The sequence below is a fragment of the Pan paniscus genome, chromosome 3 (assembly GCF_029289425.2).
Source record: "Pan paniscus chromosome 3, NHGRI_mPanPan1-v2.0_pri, whole genome shotgun sequence".
Taxonomy (NCBI): domain Eukaryota; kingdom Metazoa; phylum Chordata; class Mammalia; order Primates; family Hominidae; genus Pan; species Pan paniscus.
In genome coordinates, this window is record NC_073252.2 from 77,169,371 (window position 1) to 77,196,047 (window position 26,677).

At 42.0% G+C, this 26,677-nt stretch overlaps 1 protein-coding gene across 2 annotated transcripts in view; it reads left to right on the forward strand.

The window, feature by feature from the left end:
* Positions 1-26,677, forward strand: part of USP46 (ubiquitin specific peptidase 46) — a 68,066-nt gene that overhangs the window by 10,468 nt on the left and 30,921 nt on the right. For both annotated transcript variants that reach the window (XM_034958835.3, XM_055111561.2), the window contains exons 2-4: positions 17,693-17,773; positions 20,668-20,881; positions 22,587-22,816. In XM_034958835.3, the coding sequence (XP_034814726.1) occupies positions 17,693-17,773; positions 20,668-20,881; positions 22,587-22,816 (525 nt within the window). The remainder of the gene's footprint in view (positions 1-17,692; positions 17,774-20,667; positions 20,882-22,586; positions 22,817-26,677) is intronic.

Consider the following 26,677-nt stretch of genomic DNA (forward strand, 5'->3'; position numbering starts at 1 on the left):
CTTTTCAAAGTGAAAAGAATGCTCAGAGTAATTATAAAATATTAATTGATCTGTAGGTGTAATCTGAGCTATTCAGGGCAAACTAGAGGTAGGTCCCTCTAAGGTTAAGCTACCATAGGACACTCCTATTTAAATGCAGAGTTTCAGGATGCTTCAGGAACTGGGTTTCCCTGCCTCATGAATCAGAGGGGTAATGTAGTAATGGAGAGAAGGCAAATACAAATAAATAAATAAATAAAAAATAACTTTCAGAATGAATGCATATTGTATGGTTGGCAGTGTAGGGGTGGATAACCTATTATTTCCAAGCTTTTCTTACTCTAGAGAAAAACTGTGGGATGGATCCAGTTGCTTAGGTCAGTGATACTCAGATGTCAGTTTGTCATCATTGTTCATGGTTTTTGCTACATCTGTGTATCACTTGAACTTATTTACTTAGTTTTCCTTAAATCTGTTCACCCTAATTTGACCTTATTCTGAAACATCTGCAAAATGATGGGTTTGATGAGCTAATTTTATGCTTTTCTAATCCTTTTCAAAAACATTATTGCTACACTTAAAACTGTTGATACTGGTGCCACCTAAGAGTAACTCCCCTCCCTCCAGGATTCATGGCCCGTAGTTTGGGTGACATTGGCTCAGATAAGAGGTTTTTTGTAGTGGCTCAAATAATCGGCTCTTGGAGGAGCACCATTTGTTGAACTGCTTTGTAGATGATGGTCTGGTCGGTGAGCTTCCTTGGGAGGCAAGTGAGCACATGGCTGAGATATGGTTGGACTTTCTACACCACTGTTGATTGGGTATGAGAGCTTGATGTTCTCTACCCTTGTAAAGACATGCTTCTTATCCATAGCCTGTGGGTGATGAGAGAACTTACCTTCCTGGGTCATTGTGGGGCTTAACCGGAGAGATTGATGTCTAGTGCTTAGCCTGTTGCCTGGGCATTGCATTACCACTTTCTTCCAGTGCCCTTCTTATTTCCATTAGTGAAAGAGTCCACCAAACACTGTAGTAGACAGAGCCCTGAGCTAGGACTCAGAAATCCCGGGCTCTGATTGCTTTCCAGCTTTAGCGGTGTTGGGCAGGTCACTGAGGCCTCTCTGGGTCTATAAAATAAGAACCACTCCTGCTGGTGAGCAGTGGCAAGAAGACGAGCATGTGTGTTATAAACCAGCTATGGTTTTCAGTCAAGGAGAACTAGGGAAGGGCTGCAGGACAAAAGGAGGAAGAAGCTATGATTTCTGACAAAAATGCCATTGGAAGACACATGCTGGTGGTGTGTGGCCAAGCTTTTGTTGTCACTAGTCAAGATACAATGTTTTTCCTTTTCCTGAGAATGAGAGCACATTCTGTAGTAAAAGATATATTGTCTTTGAATGAGCTTATACCACACTCTTTTGTGTCATTTGGCGCACACAGCCTTCCTAACTGAGAAATACATGAAGTAGCTAAGCGCAGTTTCTTTTCTAAATTTTTAAGTGTCTGAATAGGTACCATGAGTTTATGTGGCAGAAATTTCAAAATGTGCACAAGGTTGTATGTTGAAAATAGACCCAGTGTCCAATTCTTATCTCTGGCATCTATCAATAGTTGTAGTTTCTTATGCTTCCATTTAGAGTTATATGCATATACAAGCAACTGTGTTTATATTTCTCTCTTAGTTTTTAAAAACACAAAGAGTACATAGAGTATACCCTGATCTGTCCTGATCTGCCCCTTGCTGTTTGTGTCTTGTAGGAGGGTCTGTGGGAAGAGCCACCTCATTCTTTTTTTATGGCTGCAGAGTATTCACTTGCTTGAGTCTACTGAATTCACTGAACCAGGCCCTCACTGACTAGCAGGACATGTTGTAGGTAGTTTTCTAGTCTTCGGTTTTTACAAACAAGGCTGTAAGGAACAACTTTGTCCATATGTGGGAGTATATCTGTGGACCGACTTCCTAAAAATGGATTTGCATTTGTAACTGGGATGGATTTTGCCAAATTGCCCTCCATCAGCAATATGTGTGACTCTGGCTGCCTGCAGCCTTGCCAAAGCAGTGTGCTACCCAGAAACCTTTTGATCTTTGCCAGTCAGGGGAAAGATGGTGTCTTAGTATATTTGTAGTTTGCATTTCTCTTATTAGAAGTGAGCTTCAGCAGCTATTCACATATTTAGGAAAATAAACTTAATTTTATTTAAATACCTTGCTGTTGGTAATTATTTTCAGAGTCTGTAGGGAAGGACCAGTTTTATTGTTATTTTCAATCTGTCTCAGACCAATATATTTGTAAAATACAATAAAAAGGAATAACTAGCAAAATGGAATTAAAAAAACCCAAAGAGAAATAAAATGCAAGCCTTAATTTTTTTGTTACTAAACTTGACAGATACAAAATTACTCTATCCATTCATTTTATCTCCATGTTTTCAGTTTCTGGATGTAGCTCACCACAGAGAGTTTTGAGTAAATAACATTGCTGTAAAGAACAACTTACTCATGTTTTTTCTCCCATTGCTACTCTATTTGAGGATGGGAGGAGAGAGCCCAGAATTTTATATTTTACATTTCATAATCAGCACATTTCAGGATGGTTTTGTTACATTAGTGGAAAATATCTCTGATGGTGCAATACTGACCCAGGAGGGACTGGTTCCCGAGGGCCGGGTTGCCGCACAAGTGCATTGAGGCATGTTGACTCCTGCAGTGCTCCCCATGCTGTAAGGTGGGAATGCAGATGTTGTGATTTTCACTGATGAAGACCTTGAGCTTGGATGAGAAGATGGGAGGATGAAATCACCCTATTAATAAAATTTACAGAGCAGGCCTATATTAGTCCATTCTCACAGTGCTATAAAGAACTACCTGAGACTGGGTAATTTATGAAGAAAAGAGGTTTAATTGACTCACAGTTCCAAAGGCTTAACAGGAAGCATGACTGGGAGGCTTCAGGAAACTTAAAATCATGGCAGAAGGTGTAGGGAAAGCAGGCACATCTTACCATGGTGGAGCAGGAGAGAGCAAGAGAGAGAGAAAGGGAAAGTGCCACACACTTTCAAACAACCCGATCTTGTGAGAACTCACTCACTATCATGAGAAGAGCGAGGGGAAAGACCGCCCCAATGATCCAATCACCTCCCACCAGGCCCCTAGAATTGTGGGAATAACAATTCTAGATGAGATTTGAGTGGGGACACAGAGCCAAACCATATCAAGGCCTCTTTGACCTAGGATTTTGCAAGGACCCCAGCCTCCTCTGCTGCCTTTCTGGGAACAGATGGGAAGTATATTTGTGGGTAAAGTAGGAGCTTAGGGGACATGATAATTCAGGCAGCATCTTGGTGGCTTTGTAGAAGGATTGAATTGGAAATGAGGTTCTTGCTTCTAGCTCACTGAGTTCAGTGACATAAGTGGCTATTTCCTTGTCTTCCACCTGCAGCTAGAAAACAGGCATGGTCTCAAGATTCTTTGTTCTGCTTTTGACTTGAAGTTTTAGTTTTGCATGAGGACTTCATTTTGTTATCTTTAAATATATGGAGAATTGTTTTGCCAGCCATAGCTTCTTTCTAGATGTTCTTTAATGCTCCTTGCTAGAATGACTTGGGATGGTCATGTAGTCAAGTATCCCAGGTCAGCTTTCTTCAGTGGCAGATGTTTTGGCTTCTGTGTACAATTATTCAATGAAGTCATGTTGAGGTTTTCTTTTTTTTTTTTTGAGATGGAGTCTGTCTTCACCTCACAGGCTGGAGTGCAGTGGCGTGATCTTGGCTCACTGCAACTTCTGCCTCCCGGGTTCAAGCTATTCTCCTGCCTCAGCCTCCCGAGTACATGGGATTATAGGTGCATGCCACCATGTCCGGCTAATTTTTGTTGTTGTTGTTTTGAGATGGAGTCCCTCTCTGTCCCCCAGGCTGGAGTGCAATGGCACGATGTCAGCTCACTGCAACCTCCACCTCCTGGGTTCAAGCAATTCTCCTGCCTCAGCCTCCTTAGTAGCTTGGCTTACAGGCGTGTGCCACCACGCCTGGCTAATTTTTTGTATTTTTAGTAGAGACGGGGTGTCACCATATTGGTTAGGCTGGTCTCAAACTCCTGACCGCGTGATCCGCCCACCTCGGCCTCTCAAAGTGCTGGGATTACAGGCGTGAGCCACTGCGCCTGGCCAAGGTTTTTTTCAGAGGTTTTTTGTTTGTTTGTTTGTTTGTTTTTTAATTCTATATCATGTAAGATAGCGGTCCCCAAACTTTTTGGCACCAGGGACAGGTTTTGTGGAAGATAATTTTTCCACAAACCTGAGCAGAGCTGGGGATGGTTTTGGGATGAACGTTCCACCTCAGATTATCAGGCATTAGACTCTCAGAAAGAGTATGCAACCTAGATCCCTCTGATGCGCAGTTCACAATAGAGTTCACTCTGCTATGAGAATCTAATGCTATTGCTGATCTGACCGGAGGTAGAGCTCAGGTGGTAATGCCTGCTCACCTGCTGTGCCGCTTGGTTCCTAACAGGTCACAGAACTGTACCTGGGGGTTGGGGACTCCTGACATAAGACATAGAAGTGACATGTTGTCATGCTGTGGGATGAAAATGCCCCTTGACTGCCTTCTTGTTCATGATTGCTTTCCCTGTTGAAGCCTGGAGAGGAGTGGGCTGTTGAAACAGGAGCCAGGGTTGTGGAATAATGGTGTTAAGATCATAGGTTCATCACTTACCTCTGCCTCATGCTAACACTTGACCTTGGCAAGTTAGTTAACCTCATTTCCTTCAGCTGTGACATGGGGATAATGAGTCCCCATCAGTGATTTATTTGGCAGAGAGAGTCACGTTCAGTATTGCTCAGTGGGACAGGGGCTCCGTGGTGATATGTTGCTAACTAAACAGGTCAGGCATTCGTAGCCACTCTGGGTAAGTGCCCGGTGGTTAGGTAATGTGTGACAGCCAGCAGCCAAAGTGGACATACTCAGAGACAGTTCTGGCTGTCTGCCCAAGCCTTACATCTGTAGCTAAAGAATTACTGAAAATGTGAATGAAAATATCTCCTCTCCTGGCTTGTGGTCCAGAGCTCAGACTCAGGAACCGAATTTACATAGGTTTGAATCCCAGATCTGCTCTTATTGGCTGAGTGAGCTTGGGCAGGTTCCCTACATTTTTTTCATGTGTAGAATGGGGATATTAAGAGTAATCTGCCTTGGGGTGGCAGGCAAGATTAAATGAATATGTAGATGTGAAGTTCTCTGAATGAGTGGCACCTACTGCTAACTTTTCCCCTGCTTCCCAAGTTTATTCAGTGAGCAAATTTATCAAGTGCCTTCTATACAACCAGACATTCTACTAGGTGCTGGCAAATGAATTAGACCTAATTGCTGCCCTTATAAAGCTTATGGCATTAGTACAGGGGTTGGTAAGCTTTTCTGTAAATGTCTGGACAGTAAATGCTTTAGACTTTGTGGGCCGTAGTGTCTCTATCACAGCTACGCAATTCTGCTGTTAATATTGTGAAAGTAGTTGCCATAAGTAAATGAATGATCATGGCTGTGTTGCAGTAAAACTTTATTTATGACAACAATTGGTGGGTCATATTCTGCCCATGGGCTGTAATTTGCAGACCTGTGGTCTAGTGGGAAGACAGTTGTTAAATAATTACAATTATGATGTTACAGATTGTGCTAAGGACTGTGGAGGAACAGACAGGATTCTATGAGTGGGAAGGGTCAGGGAAGGTAGCTTTGAAGAAGTGACATTGAAACCAAATGATGAGGAGAGGCAGCCAGAGGAGGAGATGGAGGGTGCTCCAGGCTGGTCTGTGGGTTGGTATCTTTTAAAGGCATAACAGATATTCTGCAGCTTTCTTTGGATTAAAATAAATAATTTCTTTCCTCTATTTAATTCATTGCCAGTTTTCTCCTCCCCCACCCTCTCCCTGCAATAATCCAAGAGATAAGCTATGTTACCAAGAGATAAGCTATATTAATATATTAACACATTTTGTTCTGCATATGCACTTTCTCTCTCTCCCTTTTCCATTGTTTTTGTTATATTATTGTCAGTATCTATCCAAGTATTTAGTAAAGATTGCACATTATTTCATTATTAGGTGTAGAATGGTTTACTCTCTAGAACTCAAATTTGCTTTTTGGTACGGTTTTCTCTTTTAGCATTTTAAAAGTTGACATTATTTGTTTTTATTATTTGGCTAGATAAAAGGTCCACAGTCTTTGAAGTGATTTTGAAAAAAAATCTGCTTTCCTCTTAACTACATCTCATGTCTCCTCTGACTCCCAACCTCAATTTTATGTTTTCTCTAAACAAGTTGCCAGTACTCTGTAGAGATTCCATGGAAAAGGACTTGTGTGTTCTCATTCTAGAAAATTTCAAGGGGTGCTTCAGAAGGAAGGGGGTTCTCCCAACAACTTTGTGACCTCTTCGGTTTCTTCAATTCTTTCAGTTCTGTGGTTCCAAGGAGACTCTGCCTCCCTGAGAGTCAATATTACGTAGTAGTTAGGGGCACACGCACTGGAGCCAGATTGTTCAAGTTCAAACCCAATTCCAGTACTTAGTAGCTGTGTGAACTTGAATAGTTCCCTGCCCTCTCAGTTTTCTTATCTTTAAAATAAGGCCAGTAGCAGTGTCTGCCTCATAGAGTTATTATGAAGATGAAAATGAATGAAATACAAGTAAAATCCCTAGAACAGTAACTGTACACAGTCTATGCTATTTATGAGTTCTCTATTATTATTAATTACATCAGAGGCATCGGTAGCCATAATTCCTCTGTAATCACCCTTGAATTCTGTCAGGTGTCTTCTGACTCATCCTGAGATCTTGGGCTGAGTCACTTCATTTTTGCTTCACTTTCTTCATAAGACTATAGGAATGATCTTTGTCATCAGAATTCTGGGGACACTAGTCCTTTTGAAAATAGGTCCTTTATGTGCTTTGTACTTTGAAAGTATAGTTGATAAGTAGAGTAGCCTTTTGAACCATAGATCTACAAATGTGGGTTTAGCAGCAATGTTCACCTCTTCTGTCATCCACTTTAATTTATGGTCTATAATTAATGACTTATTCTCTATGTGCTTAGAAATCCTTACGTGTTATCTTTGGCCTTTCTTGTGTCCCTTCCTTGTACAAACTTGAAAGAAAGGCTGCATGTCCTAGGATGCAGATAAATGAGCTGCCTTAGAAAGGTCTTGGGCAAGTAAGTTTACTTCTCTGGGCTTTCGTTTTTTAATCTGTGGCATGGTCTGGCTCTTCTCCAAGGATGCTTCCTGGTCCCTGTGTTTTTGTTTTAGGCTCTTCCATATTTTGACAGTGTTCTCATTGGTTTTTCCAGACCTTTTAATGCCATTGTTTTGATTATTTCCTCCTTCTGGGCAAGGCCGTCTTCATCCTTTACCCCTCGACCAAGGAGGAAATTCTAACTTGTTTTCCTTCTAAATTGCTTCAAAACATTTCTTTCTTTATCCGTCTTATGCATTTATGAATCATCCTTCCTGGGATTTTGTTATTGTTGTTTGTGTTTTGGTAGCACCCCTTGGCAGTCATAGAATTGCTTTCAGAGGTGCTTTGAGGAGCTAACATTATAGTCTTGTTGGAACTTGTCCCAGCTCAGATGCTATTTTTAATAAAGTTGGCTGCACTGTTTTTCAAAGGTTACTACGTTTTTTACTGATGGAAATAAGAACCCTATGTTTCTTATGCTTCCCGACCCTGTGATTTACCCCCCAAGATGGGTACTTTGTTCACCATCTGGTCATATAACAATTATTTTTCAGTTCCCCTCATTGCCTTTTGTGTCTTGTGCAGGGTGCTAGCAATAGAAGTGCAGTCTCTTGGGTTTGTAACATACTTTACAATTTATACAGTGCTGATAACATTCCCAGTTTTGCTTCATTCTCTCTGCTGCCCTGAGGAATAGTCAGGCTGGATATCAACAGCCCAGCCTCTCAGCCAGGAAGTTAAGGCCACAGAGAGGTAAAGTGACTGAAATCAAAGGCATTTCATAGTGGTAAAAAAAAAAAAATGGCCAAATACAGCTCTGAGGTATTTGCCGAGGGCCTTAGGCAACTGGTCTGCAGGACATTCGTTTACTAAACTTTCATTATATTTTTAAAAATTTGTTAATTTTTTTTTTTTTTTTTTTTTGAGATGGAGTTTTGCTCTTATTGCTTAGGCTGGAGTGCCGTGGCGTGATCTTGGCTCATTGCAACCTCTGTCTCCCAGGTTCAGGCAATTCTCCTGCCTCAGTCTCCTGAGTAGCTGGGACTACAGGCATGTGCCACCATGCCTGGCTAATTTTGTATTTTTTTTTTAAGTAGAGACGGAGTTTCTCCATGTTGGTCAGGCTGGTCTCGAACTCCCAACCTCAAGTGATCCGCTCACCTTGGCCTCCCAAACTGCTGGGATTACAGCCATGAGCCTGGCCTAAAATTTTAATAAAAAATAATAATTGCTCATAGTAAAAATTTGAAGAGTTAAGAAGATAATAAGAAAAGCCACTTCTTGACCTCCTCTTCTAGGCCTACTCCCTGATGCTGAAGACCACTGTTATAATCTCTCAAGTCTTCTTTCAAAAATTTCCATTAAATGTAGATGTTGAATACAGTGGCCTGGTCTTGTTCACCTTGTGTCCCTCAGATGTAGAATAGAGCCAGGCACATCGCAGGGCTCAGTGTCTGTTGATGGAATGAACCACATTTACAGTATTGTCCTATGCAACACGTTATTACTCTGTAACATGTTTTTACTTATCATTGTATCTTAGGCAAATTTTCATAGCAGTACCTGTAGGGTAACTTTACTTTTTAAATTAGCTACATGGTATTCCATCATATGAATTACTATAATTATTTACCCAATTCAAGTTACTCCCATTTTTTTTTTCCTGTTAGAAACCTTGCTGCAGGGATATGACTACTGATTGTCCCCTCAGTATCCATTTTTCAGCCAGGCACAATGGCTCACACCAGTAATCCCAGCACTTTAGGAGGTCAAGGGGAAAGGATTGTTTGAGCCCAGGAATTTCGAGACCAGCCTGGACAACATGGCAAGACCCTGACTCTACCAAAAAAAAAAACCCAGGCATGGTAGCATATGCCTGTAGTACCAGCTACTCATGGGGCTGAGGTGGGAGGATCACTTGAGCCTGAAAGGTTGACGCTGCAGTGAACCCTGTTAGCACCACTGCACTCCAGCCTGGGCGACAGAGTGAGAACCTGTCTGAAAAAAAAAAAATTCACTTTTCATTTCTAGAGACATTTTACCTGGTCGTGGCTGCCCAGGTAAAGACCACCTTTGCCAAGCTCCCTTGCAGCTAGGTGTGGCCATATGACTAGATTAGATTCTAGCTAGCAGGATTGTGAGCAAAAGTAATGTGTGCAGCTTCCAGGAGCATCCTAGAGGAGGATCAGTCCTTTCCCATTTTTTTTTCTGCTTCCCCCTGGCAGAGGTCATTTGGTGGTAGGAGCTAGAGTAGCCATATTGGTTCCAAAGATGGAAACTGGCTCTTGAGGATGACAGTGCAACAAGATAAAAGGACCCCGAGTCCTCAACACTGCAGAGCAGCTGTATCAGGCCCACGCTGCATCCTCTTGCATACTTACATGAGAGAAAAATAAATTTTCATCTTGTTTAATCCACACTTACATTATTTGGGTCTTTTTACAGCCTTTATCTCTTTTTCCACTTCTGTGAAAATATAGTAGAATAAAAAAAGTCAAATTGCAGGGTTGAAGGATATGGTCATTTAAAACTTTGATGCTACTGCTTAATTTATCTTTAAGCAATTATCATCATGATCTCAGGAAACATTCCCCATCATGTCTGTGTTCTTTTATTATGCAAACATTTACATTTAACATATTTAAGCCCTAAGTCTGTTAAGGATGCACAAAGATTCACGTTACCAATGAAAAATGCTAGCATGTGAAGTAGGAGTTTGGTTCCAAATGTCAATATCAGTGACATTCTGTATCCATGGAAACCAATTCTTAGAGTATGTGTCTATAAAAGGGAAGGGAGAATGGGGAAGTGGTGAAGGGTACCGCTTATGCCTCACTGAACAGTACATAGGGAGAGCACGAACATATGTTTCCAAATTATCATGCACATGGAAGCTACCCAGACAGCCCTACCCATCCCTGTCCATGCATGCATTCATCCAGCCATCAGTCCATGCAGCAGGTATTGTGGGGCTACTATGTGCTAGCCACTGAGAACGCAGTATTGGGCAGGTCAGACACATTCTTTGCTCCCACGAGTAATATATATATTTTTTTCACACACACAAAAAATATATATAAAATTATATATATTATATATATAATTTAGGGCGTTGGACAGATGTTAATAATTATATAAATAATAACTGGAATATATAAGGGAGACATACGGGGTATATTACTTTCCTATTGCTGCTGTAAAAATTACCACAAACTTAGTAGCTTAAAAAGACAAAAATATATTATCTTACAGTTCTGGAGGTCACAAGCCTTAAAATCCAGGTGCAGCAGGGCTGTACACCTTCCAGAGGCTCTAGGGGAGAATCTATTTCCTTGCCTTTTCTAGTTTGTAGAGGCTGCCTGCATCCCTTGGCTCATGGCTCCTTCTTCCCTCTTCAAGGCCGGCAGCATGGCATCTTCAGTCTCTCCGTCTGACCTCTACATCTGTTGTCACGTCCTGTCACTGATTCTGACCTTCTTGCCTCCCTCTCTTGAAGTCACTTGTAATTATACTGTGTCTCCTGGGATAATCCAAGATAATCTCCCCATCTCAAGGTTCTTAATTATTTAATCATATCTGCAAAGTCCCTTTTGCCACATAAGGTAACGTCGTCATGGGTTCTAGGGATTAGGGCCTGGACACCTTTGGGAGGGGCAGTATTCTCTCTGTCACAGAGGCTGACTTAACCTAGGGGTGCCAGTGTAGAATTCTCCTGGGAGCTGACCTTTAAGCTGGCCTTGCAGGATGCTGGGACACAGGCGTCTGAAGAAGCAGGGAAGGAGGAGCACTCAGATGGTAAGCAGGGGGCATTTGAGGTACCGGAGAACAGCAGGAGGGCCATTGGAACAGGGGATGAGGGGCAGGAGATGAGGTTGGAAACAGCAGTGAAGGTCACTGGAGGATTTTAAGCAGATTCATATTTTAAAAGAGCACTTTCTGCAGCGTTGACAGTGGGGTTAGAGGTAGGTAAGGTGGGCGGTAGAAGCCATTCAGGATGTGGTTGTAATTCAGATGAGAGATCTGGTAGTCTGGCCTAGCTGCAGTAGAGTAAAAGAGAAGCACATGAGACTGAGAGATTTAGTGAGGGTGAGGCAATAGGACAGTGATGGATGGGCGGAGAGTGCAGAGGACGATGTCGGCATGACCCGTAGGTTTTTGACATGAGCCAAGAAGAGGAGGGTATTGTTCTTTTCTGAGCAGGGAAACACCAGATAAGTGAAAAATCTAGTTTTAGATAAATTGATTTTGAGATCTTGTAAGACAAGTAAGTGGATTTGGCAGTATTCATTCAGCCTGGAGCTCAGAAATGAGGTGTCCAGGCTGCCGAGAAACAGTTGGAAATGGTTGGCATGTAGCAGCTGATTGAAGCCATGTGAGTGGTTCCTGCCTGGGCCTGGGAGAGGGTGGAGGGCCCCAGACAGCCCTTGGAAAAAGCCAGCCACCTAAAAGTGCCATGGAGTTTGCCAGATTTGAAGCTCAACAGTGATGAAGTGAGGGTAGAGCCCAGAAGGGGCTTTTCGAGGAGTGATTTGGAGATAAGGAAGTAGAGACAAGTCTTAAGATTTTATTAGGAGGCTGGGTGCAGTGGCTCATACCTGTTATCCCAGCACTTTGGGAGGCCAAGGTGGGCAGGTTGCTTGAGTCCAGGAGTTTGAGACTAGCCTGAGCAACATGGAAAACCCTGTCCCTACAAAAAATACAAAAATTATCTGGGTGTGGGTTATGCACCTGTAAGTCCCAGCTACTTGGAAGGCTGAGGTGGGAGGATCGCTTGAGCCTGGGAGGTCAAGGCTGCAGTGAGCCAAGATCACACCCATGCACTGCAGTCTGGGCAATAGAGTGAGACCCTGTCTCATAAAAAGAAAAAAAAAGAAGATTTTATTATGGAACACCTGAGACATTTTGTATTAATTTACTATTATTGCTGTAACAAATTACCATTAACTTAGTGTCTTTTTTTTTTTTTTTTTTTTTTTTTTTTTGAGACAGAGTCTTACTCTGTCACCCAGGCTGGAGTGCAGTGGCACCATCTTGGCTCACTGCAACCTCTGCCTCCTGGGTTCAAGCGATTCTCCCGCCTCAGCCTCCCGAGTAGCTGGGACTACAGGTGCCTGCTATCATGCCCGGCTAATTTTTGTATTTTTACTAGAGATGGGGTTTCACCGTATTGGCCAGGCTGGTCTTGAACTCCTGACCTTGTGATCTGCCTGCCTTGGCCTCCCAAAGTGCTAGGATTACAGACGTGAGCCACCGCGCCTGGCCAACTTAGTGTCTTAAATAATATACATTTATGATCTTACAGTTCTGGAGGTCAGAAGTCTGAAATGGGTCTCACCGGGCTAAAATCAAGGTGGTACCAGGCTGTGTTCTTCTGGGAGGCTGTAAGGAGACCCATTTCCTTGCCTTTCCTGGTTTCCAAAGGCTGCCTACCTTGCTTGCCTCTGGCCTCTTCCTCCATCTTCAAAGCCAGTGAGGGTGAGCTGAGACCTCACACATTGCCTCACTCTGATCTCTTCTGCTTCTGTCTCTCACTTGGAAGGACCCTTGTGATTGACCCCATTGGGCCTACCTGGAGAATCCAGGACAATCTCCCTATTGTAAGGTCACTGGGTTAGCAAATTAATTCCATCTACAGCCTGAATTTCCTTTTGCCATGTCAGGTCATGTATTTTCTAGTTATGGAGGTTAAGGGGACTACTATTCTGCCTATATACATCGATGTGAAAAATAAACAGAAAGCACAGTGAACACCTACACACCCATCACTCAACTTCAACAACACAGCTTTATCCTCCACCCCCACTTCTCCCCACCTCACCACCAGCTTGTTTGAAACCCATCTCAGAAATCATCTGATTCATCCATAAATGTTTCAGAATAAACAGTTGTTTAAGAAAGTTTAGCTCTAAGGGGGAAGTGAGGAGGAGGGTAACTGGAGGTGATGTTTGGGGCAGTGTGGGTGTGTGCATTTTTGATATGGGAGATGCTGAAGCATGTTTAAATGCTGATGGGAAGGATCTGATAGAGGAGGAGAGATTGCCCTTGGACAAGAGAGATCTCTCTGTCATTAGCAAGAAAGAGGCATGTAGGAAGTTGGGGGAGTCCCTGTCTAATAGTTAATGGTTTTTTTCTGTTGAGTGGAAGGCCAGTGAGAAGGGTCAAGGGGATGGCGAGGTTTTGAGGAACTTGGGGACCGTTGGAAATGAGCACTATGGAGTGGAGAGTGAATGCACTGGAGAAACCCTGGAATGTGGGACCTGTTGTGGGCCACTTGAAATGGGGGCATTCCAGTGAATCTAGTCGGCTTGGTTGTTTGACCTTTTTTCCATCTAGCATTGCACATTTGTCTGGGTGTATGTTCAGAGAGGAAAATGTTTGGTTTACACTGGCTTGGCTTTCTTGCCAGATGGTATGGCCAAAGGGCAGGGTGAGGGCTGTTTAGAAGAGCAGCTGGATCCGTTATCCATATACTCAAAGCTGAATGAGAAAGTAGAGGACTAGAGGTTCTGGAGAGATGTAGATGTGGCTGTGATGGTGGGCTTAAAAGAAGCCAGTGGTAACATTGCCTGGAGGGTATAAGGAGGCAAAAAAAAAAAAAAAAGAAGTAGAAGCTGACAGCTGAGTTTGGGTAGACTGTGGGCAGTTGCATTTGAGGATTTCAGGGTGATGGCCAGATCCAGGGTGTCTATGGGAGGGGTAGCTAAAGTGGAATGGAATTTTAAAAAGTGGAGTGAAATAAAAGACAATTGAAAAATAGGACATCAAGTTGCTGCGAGAGCATGCGTGGGATGGCTCATCCATCCACATGGGTGTTGAAATCACCTGGGATGATACCAAGAGTTGTAGTATAATTGTAGGTCTTCCATGAGTCGGGTCAGCCAAGACAAGGGTCAAGGAAGGAGCTTCACAGTGGTGGGAGGCATAGATCTCAGAAAGGGAGATGTTTTGGCTGGGCGTGGTGGCTCATGCCTGTAATCCCAGCACTTTGGGAGGCCGAGGCAGGTGGATCACTTGAGGTCAGGAGTTTGAGACCAGCCTGGCCAACATGGTGAAACCCCATCTCTAGTAAAAATACAAAAATTAGCTGGGCATGGTGGCGAATGCCTGTAATCCCAGCTACTCAGGAGGCTGAGGCAGGAGAATTTTTTTTTTTTTTTTTTTTTTTTTTTTTTGAGACAAAGTCTCGCTCTTGTCGCCCAGGCTGGAGTGCAATGGCGTGATCTCAGCTCACTGCAACCTCCGCCTCCTGGGTTCAAGTGATTCTCCTGCCTCAGCCTCCTGAGTAGCTGGGATTACAGGCGGCTGCCACCACGACCGGTCAATTTTTGTATTTTTAGTAGAGACAGGGTTTTACCATGTTGGCCAGGCTGGTCTCAAACTCCTGACCTCAGGCAATCTGCCCACCTCAGCGTCCCAAAGTGCTGGGATTACAGGCGTGAGCCACCATGCCCGGCCCAGGAGCATTGTTTGAACCCAGGGGGTAGAGGTTGCAGTGAGCCGAGATCAAGCCAGTGCACTTCAGCCTGGGGACACAGCGAGACTGCGTCTCAAAAAAAAAAGAAAAAAGACAGGAAAATGTTTTTACAAGAGGGTAAGGGTGTCATGGTCTAGAAGCAGCGCCAAGGATCAGGGCCCAGCCAACTTCTCCTCATGACCCTTGCAGATCCAAGCAAGCTTAACCTGAGGGGTGTTGAGGAAGTGTTGGCCTCAGAGTAGAGCCAGGTTTCACTGAAAGCACAGAGAGCTCACTTTGATTTTTCGCTGTGCTGTTTTGTCCTGTCCTGTGCTGTGCTGTGCTGTGCTGTGTTGTGCTGTGGTACACTCAGCCTCCTGCCTGAGTGGGCCAGGCCTCTGTCTCCAGCATATTTCTCTTGAACACTGACCCCTGGGTTGCCATCCTTAGTATGAGTCATCACCTCCAGGTTCCCATCTCCCAAAATGGGAAAATATTAAGATAGGTAGAAAAAGCACACCGAACCTAAGAATTTCCATAACTTGAATATGTTCCTACATCATAAAGAAAGATTTAATGGTATCTCTCTCCATGTGCTATACTTTTATATCTGACATTCCTCCCGGGCTCTAAGCCATATATCCTAATTTTGCTTGAAGAATGGCTATGGGGGTATATTTAATATGCATTATTTACATTGATTTATGCTTGAGATATAACTTTATTGAAAATTTTTAGTGATTTTTGTCTATACCAAAAAGTCCTACCATAATTTGATGTGTTATTTCAAAAATTCAGCCTTGTATATAGTGTCACATTATTGTGAAGGCAGTGAGCACTCCCCAACTCCGCCATACTAATGAAAAGACATGGAAACTATCCTAGATGCAAATGATCCTTGAACTGTAAGTCTCAGATGACAGGTAAAGGGAGTTATTCGTTTGGTGCAACAGTATTAAGGACCTAGGAAACAAGTGGAATTTGAAGGATGTTATGATGAGGGGAGGCTGTGTGCCATTTCTACTGTAGTTCTGTGGTCCGAGGAGGGTCATTTTGCATTTAATGTTTGCTTAGGGACAAGTGGCCATTTCAACTAGTTCTCAGTTACATTTTGGTCATTTCTTTCTGTGAGAGGAGATGCCAGTTGTGAGTCCAAAATAAGTAGTAGCAGCAGATCAATTTTTAAAAATGAAACTTACCTTTCTCTTTCTCTTTCTTTCTTTCTTTCTTTCTTTCTTTCTTTCTTTCTTTCTTTCTTTCTTTCTTTCTCTTTCTCTTTCCCTTCCTTCCTTCCTTTTCTTTCTCTGTCTTGTCTTGTCTTGTCTTGTCTTTTCTTTTCTGTTCTGTTCTGTTCTTTTCTTTTCTTTTCCTTCTTGAGACAGGGTATCACTCTGTTGCCCAGGCTGGAGTGCAGTGGTGCCATCACAGCTCACTGCACAGCCTCCACCTCCCCAGGCTCCTTCCACCTCAGCCTCTTGAGTAGCTGGTACTACAGGTTTGTGCTACCCGCTAAGTTTTATATTTTTTGTAGAGACAGGATTTTACCATGTTGCCCAGGCTGGTCTCGAACCACTGAGGCTCAAGGGATCTGCCCACCTCAGCCTCCCAAAGTGCTGGAATTACAGGTGTGAGCCACCATGTCCGGCCAAAACTTTTTTCTTATTCATTTAAAAATACCTGTCTCTTAAGTCTTGAGTTTCTGTGAGCTGTTAGTCTTCCATGATGGCCTGTGAAGGTAGACAGAGCCTTCTCTAGAATGATGATAGAGTCCGTGGTACAAATGGAGCCTTATTTTACTTGCTTCCCAAACTACTTACCTTATTGGACTGAACATGGGTCACTTTTCCTAATCCTAGAAGACTCATTCAGGTCTTAGGGAGTGATGATAATCATTTGCCAGTAACTGACCCTTAGTGGGGCCCAACAAAAGGTTTAGTGGAATTGCTCTGTACAGCATTTGCTTATGATTGTGGACTCTCAAGTCTGCCTCTTAGCTTCAAATCCTAGCTCTACCACTTACAATGGACCTTGGGTGGATTCTTAAATGCTTCTGAGTCTTAAGTTCCTTGTCCGTGCAATGGGGATAATAGTAGTACTTACCTCACTTACCTCTCTTTCCCCTTCTTCCCCTTCCCTTTCCCCTTCCCCTTCCCCTTCCCCTTCCCTTGCCTTCCCTTTCCGATGGAGTCTCATTCTGTACCCAGGCTGGAGTGCAGTGGCACAATCTTGGCTCACTGCAACCTCCAGCCCCCGGGTTCAAGCAGTTCTCATGTCTCAGCCTCCCAAGTAGCTGGGATTACAGATGCCTGCCACCACACCTGGCTAATTTTTGTATTTTTAGTAGAGATGGGATTTTACCATGTTGGCTAGGCTGGTTTGAAACTCCTGACCTCAAGTGATCCGCTCACCTCGGCCTCCCAAAGTGCTGGGATTATAGGCATGAGACACTGCACCCAGCCCCTGCACTATTATTTTTAAATAAACTCTCCAACACACTTTTCCTTTCAGTCTGTCTTCATCTGCTAAAATGTGAAATCCATGAGAGCAGGCATTGTGTGTTTAGCTCACTGTTCTGTTATCCATGCCCAGACCTAGAGAACAGTGTGTCTGGCTTAGTGGGTGCTCAGTAAATCTTTATTAAAATGAATACATTGACTTTGATAGTGGTAATATGATTCTGTATGCCATCAAATATTACAAAAGCTGCTGTAGCTGTTTGAAATGCCCGTGTTTTATTCAGAAGTTCTTGGCGATTGTTTGTTCATTTGCCTGTCTCAAACTTTCTTTTCTAAATAGAAAATTGAAGTGAAGTAGAGTAGGTTTTAGGGGATGAATAAGTTGAATGAGAAGAAGAATAAGGCTGACATTATTAACTACTCTTCTGCTTTACTTCTGACACATTTTTCTTCAGTGCAAACATCAACAAATACCGTGTTGACCAGGGAAGATGCTTGTCTCAATAGTAGACTCTTTTAGGTATGATTTTACTTTTTGTCTATTTTACATGCAACAGAACTTTTGCTATTTTTCTCTTTTAGGGCACCAATGCCTCTGCTCTGGAAAAAGACATTGGTCCAGAGCAGTTTCCAATCAATGAACACTATTTCGGATTGGTCAATGTAAGTATGTAAAATGTATTATTTTCATCAAATGTTTTAGGGTATATGAAGCAACTCCACTTTAAGTGCATTTTTATCACTACCAATTTTTAAATGATTGGTCATGCTCCTTAGTTAGTAGAATGCCAATGTTGGGGAGAAAGCAACTTAACCTATTTTTGAAAGTATGAGTTGTCCCAGCAAAAAACATTTAATTATTGCATTTTGGGTCAAATTTACATTTTCCCCCCTATGCTTTAAGGAATTTCCTTTGCACACATAACTTTCATAATAATTTCATTAGTCTTTGTAGCCAAATCTGATTTTTTCTTTTTTTTTTTTTGAGACAGAGTCTTGCTCTGTCGCTCAGGTTGGAGTGCAATGGCACAATCTTGGCTCACTGCAACCTCCACCTCGCGTGTTCAAGCAATCTCCTACCTCAGCCTCCCGAGTAGCTGGGATTACAGGCATGCGCCACCATGCCCAGCTAATTTTTTAGTAGAGACAGGGTTTTGCCATGTTGGCCAGAGCTCCAGACCTCAGGTGATCCACCCGCTTCGGCCTCCCAAAGTGTGGGGATTACAGGCGTGAGCCACTGCACCAGGCCCGAAATCTGCTTTTATATGTTCTGCCTATGTCATCTGGATGAACTGTTCAGCCAGTCTTTGTTTAAGTATGCATCAGTACAACCAGTGTTTTAAAAACATTACCAGCACATTGCCAGTGTCTTTCTTTAATAGTGTAACTTGCTGGTGTACCTGAAGCAGGACAGGTTGGGAGAGAAAACTGGGACCATTTTATCTCAGAATTCCTGGCCTCATTTTTTTTGCGCTCAGCAGTAACCTCCTTTGTAGAAGGCTGGACCCAGCAGCTCTGCTTCCTTGGCAGGTTAATGATAACGGAGTAGTAACACGGTAGAGGCGGTGTGCCCTCCATCCTCGTGAGCTTTCTTCTTCACTTGATCCTTTTTCTCTGGGATGTAGGTGTTAAGTGACATCAAATATTAACTCAAAAACAATTGGTTTTCTGAATAATTATGCTGAACGTAGTCTGTCAATGCCCAGGTGTGGTAAGTAGTAATTTTCACTGGGAAAGTTGGAAATAATTCTCTGCAAGTAAATGCTGCCCATGATATAATAGGAAGAACATTGGCTTTAATGTAATACAGACCTCGGTTTGAATTCTGCCTGTGCTACTCCCTAGCTTGTGTGATCTTGGGCAAGTCACTTGCACTCTCTGAGCCTCCATTTCCCCATCTGTAAAGTGGGGGTCATAATGGCTTCTACCCTTTGGGTGATAATGAAGGGTAAATGAGAGCGCCTATTTAAAACCCTGACATGAAGCTGAGACATACTGTGGACACTCGGTAAATGTTCGTTCCTTTCCCTTCCCAGGAGTTGTCCACTGAATTGGGGCCAAGCGTTACTGAAGGGTGTCTGGGGAAAGGTGAGATACTGAGTAGGAGAGAAAAAAATGGAAGGAGGAAAGCCAAGTCCTGGAATATAGGGCATTGTGTTGGTGAAATACTGACTTATGATTTTAAAACAAACTTTTTAGCCATTTTGCACAGGCCTCTGCTTAGCCCTGTGAAGTGAGTTATTCAAGGCATGGGGATTCTGCCCTGGCTAAGAAAAATACAAATGCAGATAGTGGAGAGAGAGAAAAAAGAGAAAGAATTAAGGCCATTTCCTAGTTTGTTTAAGGTTTGTGGGATCTGTGTTTATTAATAGCTTCATTTATGTTCCCTTTGAATGGTAATTTATGAAAGTTCCAGCTTCTCTGTACAAAGAGGTTTGTCTCCTGTTACATAATTGTGTCAAAGTAGATTAAAATATAAAAATAGGAAGCCTTCTATCTTAGCATACGTAGAAATGTCATGTTAAGTATGGCAGAGCATCTGTCTCGCTCTTGGGTAAACGACACACAAGCCAACAACCAGTTTTGAGAAGGTGTTCATGTTCTATTTTAATCTTACATAGCATTTCATAATCTGTGTTATTAATCTTGTTAGTTATTTCCTTAGAATTTTTTTCTTTAAATTTTATTGTGCACAACAAATTCTAAAGTGATAGTCTCAGTTGTGTTCTTCTACAGAGGTGGTCTTATAGTCAGTAGAAAATCAGTGAGACGTTTTCCCTCTTTAATAATAATCTCAGTATCCATGCTTTGTGAGAGGTATAAAATGTTACTGGGTGGGCCCTAATGTGATTGCAGGCTAGGAACTTGGGTAGTATTGCATTGGCACAATTGCCGCCTTGGCAGAAGCAAGATCAAGGGCCATTTAGAAGTCCAGAGGGTGGGAAGCTGGGAGAGTGACATGAGGCAGCATATTTTTGCCTGCGTTGCTGTGTTGCTCGGGGTTAAGTGAGGAAATGTGGTCTGAGCCAGTGGGCAGGAGTACTGGAATATTGAAAAATGAAAACCAGCCCCCGTTCAGTTTAGGCTGTTTCAGCCGAGCAAGTGGTTCCTAATTACTGGATTTCTTTTTGATTCAGATTTTTATTTTCCCTGTCGTGGGAGTTTTGATGTGTTGCAATGTGCATCTTTTATTTAGCCAGCTGCTTTCCTGGGTCTCCACAGTATGTAGATTTTTTCCCCTTCTCTTTCTCTGTTTTTTAAGCACCAGCAGGTCTCATTAGACTCTTTATTGAGGTACAGTGCTTATTATCATTTTAGAGACTTTGATGGGCTAGAGAAGCACCGGAATGATGTGCATTTTTCTTCATTTCTCTGTGGATCAGATGGTCACTGGTGTTTAGAGTAGTTAACTAGTTTTCTAATATGGTGAGCTGGACTCCAATACAGGGACATCCGGGCCAGTTCACGGAGCAGGGACCTTCTCACCCTCACCACTTATTCCAGAGGTGGCTCATCCCCAGGCAATGACTTGAACCATCCCTCTTGTCCCTTGGCAGTTTGGAAACACATGCTACTGTAACTCCGTGCTTCAGGCATTGTACTTCTGCCGTCCATTCCGGGAGAATGTGTTGGCATACAAGGCCCAGCAAAAGAAGAAGGAAAACTTGCTGACGTGCCTGGCGGACCTTTTCCACAGCATTGCCACGCAGAAGAAGAAGGTTGGCGTCATCCCACCAAAGAAGTTCATTTCAAGGCTGAGAAAAGAGAATGGTGAGTAGTATGCAGTATAATGTATTTAAGCCTCTGAAATAAGGAGAATTGATGGTTCTGTATCTCCTCAAAAGGAAGAGCTGGGATTTTTTTTGAAAAGGGAAAATAAGCATGGTTAACTACTCGGTGTCATTTTTTAAGAAACAACATTTCTTCTCTGCCCAGTAAACTTAAAACAAAACTGGGTTAGAAACATGCTTAAAAACGCACATTTATTATTCCAATTTAGAATGACCATTTTATTTGCTCCATTCTGGGCAGGATCATTGTAAGAGAGAATAGTGTCCAAGGCAGCCTTCGGAGTGGGATACTCATTGGCCTAAATTGGTTGATGCAATAATTGAATAAAATAGTACTGGCTTATAAACTTGTCATAGGTGATTAAAATAAGTGCCTGTTATCTAATCAGAGCCTCTGCTGTTTTAAATATAATACCTCTGATTTTCATTTGCCTGAGGTAATTGAAGGATATCAAATTGATTGCTTTATATAGTTTTTAAAAGTCCTGATTTTTCTGGTTTTTCTATCTTCTTCTTCTGGGGGGTTGGTAGTAGAAACTAGGTGTGTATTCCAGAAGTTTTGTATTGGCAGTTTTTATGACTATAAAGATATTTGTTATGGCAATTACTGTTTATCTTAGATTCAGCCTTACTTCATCGGATGTGCATGGTTAATCAGGTATTTGTTTTATAAAGTCTCTTTTAATTTGATTGCTGTATTTTGAAGTTACAGTTTATACATACCAGATTAAAACTAATTTCAGCGGAGAAGGAAGCAGAGCACTCTGTCGAGTTGTGAACGTGATTAATAATGAAGGTTCACAGCTGCATTCATCTCTGATTGTTTGTCCTTATGGCAGGGAGCAGCACTAGGCTTCTGGAATCATTTGTATTTGGTTTCGGAACACTATCAGATAGATGCTTGCTCACACATATCCCTCATCTCCCTTCTGTGTTTCATCTAAGCTGCTTCCAGGCTGGTCCAGGGTTTAATATGATCTTTGGGAGGACACCCCAGTTGCTCTGAATAAATTACCCAATGAATAATTAATTGATCATTGGTAGTTACATCATATTAAAAATTGATATTTTATCAGGGAACTTATCTGATAACTTCTGTTCCTTTGTAGAACAAATAGAACTTTTGGTAGTTTTATATAAATGTGATGACTTTAGGGAGATACGGGAAATTTTGTTCTTGGTGCGTGGCAGAAAATGGAAATGAATTAAAAAAGCTCTTTGGAAACTTACTCGTTGAAGCTGCCTGGTAGAGATGAGTATATTTATATTCCATACCTGTCCATCCTTTCAATATAAAAGTTGAAGTATGGGCCAGGTGCGGTGGCTCACGTCTGTAATCCCGGCACTTTGGGAGGCCAAGGTGGGCAAATCACAAGGTCAAGAGATTGAGACCATCCTGGCCAACATGGTGAACCTGGTCTCTACTAAAAATACAAAAATTAGCTAGCTGGGTGTGGTGGCATGCACCTGTAGTCCCAGCTACTCAAGAGGCTGAGGCAGGAGAATTGCTTGAACCCGGGAGGCAGAGGTTGCAGTGAACCGAGATCATGCCACTACGCTCTAGCCTGGCGACACAGCGAGACTCCGTCTCAAAAAAAAAATATTTAAGTATGGCATGTAACACTAATTACGTCCATTTGCTTTTCAAGAACCAGAGACTGAAATAACCACCTTCTCCTTTCCAGATCTCTTTGATAACTACATGCAGCAGGATGCTCATGAATTTTTAAATTATTTGCTAAACACTATTGCGGACATCCTGCAGGAGGAGAAGAAACAGGAAAAACAAAATGGAAAATTAAAAAATGGCAACATGAATGAACCTGCGGAAAATAATAAACCAGAACTCACCTGGGTCCATGAGATTTTTCAGGGAACGCTTACCAATGAAACTCGATGCTTGAACTGTGAAACTGTAAGTACTAGGGGAGCTCTTATGTAGCTCACATGTTCATATTTATGTACGCTATGTTGCATGTGATTGCAATGTCATATTATAGCATTTAGCAGTTATTTGCAATGTATGTAAATAATCCTATTTATGCATATGAAACTCAAGTACAAACTTTTGGAAGCACATATCCATCCAGGATGTCTCAGCAGGCCAAAGCTGAATAATAAAGGAAAATCTCCTCAAATGCTGAATTGCTTTACACCATGGGGAAATTTTGGGGTCTACAGATTTAATCTATTGAATTGGATGTCAACCAGTTACCTTGCAAAGATTTTGGTCATGGGGAGGTCTTGTGTGATGTAGAACAGGACCATCACCCCAGTTTAGAGGCAATCAGCTGTGGTATGTTGAACTTGAAGTCAGAAGACAGGCTAGACTCCTGTTTTTACAGCAGTTAACTGGGTATTTGGGGCGAGTTACTTACAGCACTGTTTTGAGGGTTGGATGAGCTTATGTGTTTGGATGGGTCTGACACATGGTAGGTACATAATGTTAATTGAATTTGAAGACATGTTCTCCAGAGCATGATTCAGGATGTCATATTTTCTTGGCATGTTTAACTTCAACTCTGTGGGTGGCCTCATATTTTGCTGCTTAAGAGCTGAGCTCTGGAGCCAGGCTGCCCAAGTTTGTATGCTGGCTTTTCTGCTTGTTAGCTAGTGGAACCTGTGCAAATTATTAATCTTCTCTGTCCTCACTTTCCTCATCTATAAAATAGGGATGATGAGAATGCCCATCTTGGAGGGTTGGTGGGAGGATTAAATGAGTTGACACCTAGAGCCATGCTTGGCACATGGCAAGTAGGCAATAAATGTCAGGTATTATTTTTTATTATAACTACTACTGACAGCATAGAAAGTCTATGGGTTCATTAGGGATCTCAGAGTTTCCTGACATTGTATGGAAAATTCTATAAGATTGTGCATTTTTCTGGAAAGAGAGGTAGTAGCTTTTGTCAGATTTTGCAAAGAGCCTGTGTCTTAGTCTGGTCTGCTACAACGCAATCCATCATGGGTTGCTTAAACAACAGAAATTCATTTCTCACAGTTCTGGAGGCTGGAAGTCCCAGATGAAGGTGCTAGCAGGGTCAGGTTCTTGGTGAGGACCTTCTTTCTGCCTTGCAGACAGCTGCCTTCTGGCTTTGTCCTCACTTGGTGGAGATAGAGAAAGCAAGCTCTCTCGGGTCTCCTTTTATAAGGGTACAAATCTTATTATGAGGGCTCCACCCTCATGACCTGTTTGCCTCCCAGAGGCCCATCTCCAAATACCATCCTATTAGAGATGAGGGTTTCAAAGTATGAATTTTGGGAGGACACAGACATTCAGTCCATTGCGAGCTGTGACCCAGAAATGTTTAAGAAATGTAGATTTACACATCAACATCTATGTAAAGGGAGAAGTTTTTAGGTTTTGGCAGTCTTTCTTCCATGCTTTTAAACAATTTTTGAGTCAAGCATTCTGTTTTACCCATTGTAGAAGCAATGAGAAAACACAGCTAAACAAAAAGAGACTAGAAGTTACCGGTAATCTTCCCACCCAGAGTTGGTGAATTTGTAACGTTCTAAAAATTGTGATCACATTAGCCCAGAGATAACCACTTGAACATTTAAAAATATATCCTGTCAAAACACTTTCTGCACATAAATATGCCAATAAGTATCCAGAGATCTTCCCTCCCTGCCACTGTCTCTGTATTGCTTTCTCTTCTTCTCTCCCTCCCATTTTCCCTCTGTTCCTTTCTACTTTACATTCCAGTAAAATTCAAATGAATACAAAAGTAGAGGCAGTAGTATGGTATTTCCCATGCGTGTATTATTCAGGATCAGTGATTGTTAACACTTTGGCCAATCCTAATCCTCCCCGCCAACCACCCCCCCCCAACACACCCTTTTTACCTTGCAATTTATTTTTTGAAGAAATCAGGGTGTTTGTCCTATAGCATTTCCCACATTCTGAAAACGTTCTTGTGGTGTACTTTAACATGTATGGTAAAATGGCAGTATGTTTCTACCACCCTACTCTTTGTTTTTATTTTTATTTTATTTTTTTAATTTTTTTTGAAACAGAATCTCGCTCTGCTGCCTAGGCTGGAGTACAGTGGCTTGATCTCAGCTCGCTCCAACCTCTGCCTCCCGGGTTCAAGTGATTCTCCTGCCTAAGCAGGAGCTGGGATTACAGGCGCCCACCACCACGTCTGGCTAACTCTTGTATTTTTAGTAGAGATGGGATTTCACCATGTTGGCCAGGCTGGTTTCGAACTCCTGACCTCAAGTAATCTGCCTGCTTTGGGCTCCCAAAGTGCTGGGATTACAGGCGTGAGCCACCGCACCTGGCCCTTACTTTTTGTTTTTATTTAATTCATCTATTTTATATTCATTTTTCTCTCTTCTTTTGGATCAATGAAATATTTTTCATTTTTTTGGCATCTAATGTATTACATTTCCAAATTCATTTAGAGGTTGCTCTAGAGATTACAACATGCATCCTTGACTTATTTCATTTTTTTTCCACTTTTCCAACAGTTAGAGCCTTTAATATACTTTATCGCCCTCTGTCTTTTGTGTTACCATTTTGTGATGAACTCATGAATTTTAACATATTTCATGTGTTTTAATCCGTTATAGTTTTTTATTCCTTTTGATATTCAGTTTATTTTCAGAATAACTTTGTATACGTTTAAACATCAAAATTAGGGCTATATTGTAAATATGACAATTGACAGATTTTCAGTCTTTTTCGTTTAATAAGGGTGTACTCCTTCTCACCATCCTTACCTCACCTCTTAAATCTATTCTGTTGCCACTCCCTGTCTGCTCTATCTCCCTTAAGATACTTTTCTTCCTCCCTGCTACTCCCATCCTGGCTCAGGCACCCATCAACTCTTGGCTGGCAGTCTCAACTAAACTACTGTAGTAACTCCTACTGGATTCTCTGTTTTTTCCTCTGGCCTTCCTCCATGTTACTCTCCTACCTAAAGTATAGTAGTGGCCTGCAGTCTCACTGAAAATACCACTGCCTACAAATTCTTATGTAAGCTGGCTCTGTCTGTCTCTGCAGGGTCATCTTTGCCATTCTGTTTCTTACTCTAGCTTCAGTGTAGCTTCTCAAGCCTTTCAAATCCCTTCCTGCTTCAGGTCCTTTGCACATGCCACTTTCTGTCTGGAATGCACACCACCTGCCCCTGTTGCTTGACTAAATCCTCTTCAGGTTTCAACTTGTGTTAAAACCCAAGAGAGGCCTTCTCTGAACTTCCAACTTAATGAAGTCACCTTGTATCATCTTACAATAGTCTAATTTTCTGTGATAGCACTTTGTTGTATTTATATATTTATCTATATGTATTTCGTATGCAGCATCTATCTTTCTTACTAAACTGTAAGATTGATGAGGACAGGGATAGTGTCGGTCTTGCTTCTCTCTCTGGTGCCCAAGGAGTATTTGACATATAATAATTAATAAATAGTTGAGTGAATAAATAAATGAAAATGTTTGTCATGTTTCTTGAAGAAGAAAACTATATGCTATAGGAAAAGATTTTGATTTATTTCATGAGGTAGAATTGAGGAATGATTCATAGTAAAGCCTGGTCTAGACTGGTAAGTCTTGAAATTATTTTTTAAATTAGGAAATATATCATTTTTTTAAAGAAGTATATGTGTGTGTATAACGTATGTTTATATATAGGCCACATATACATTTTAAAGAATAGTTTAAAAAATCCATATGCCCAACACCTATAAAAAAATGGAACATTAACAATAACTTTGAAACCTGCTGTGTACTTCTTTGCAATTTAATTTTCCTCTCAATCTCATCCTTTGC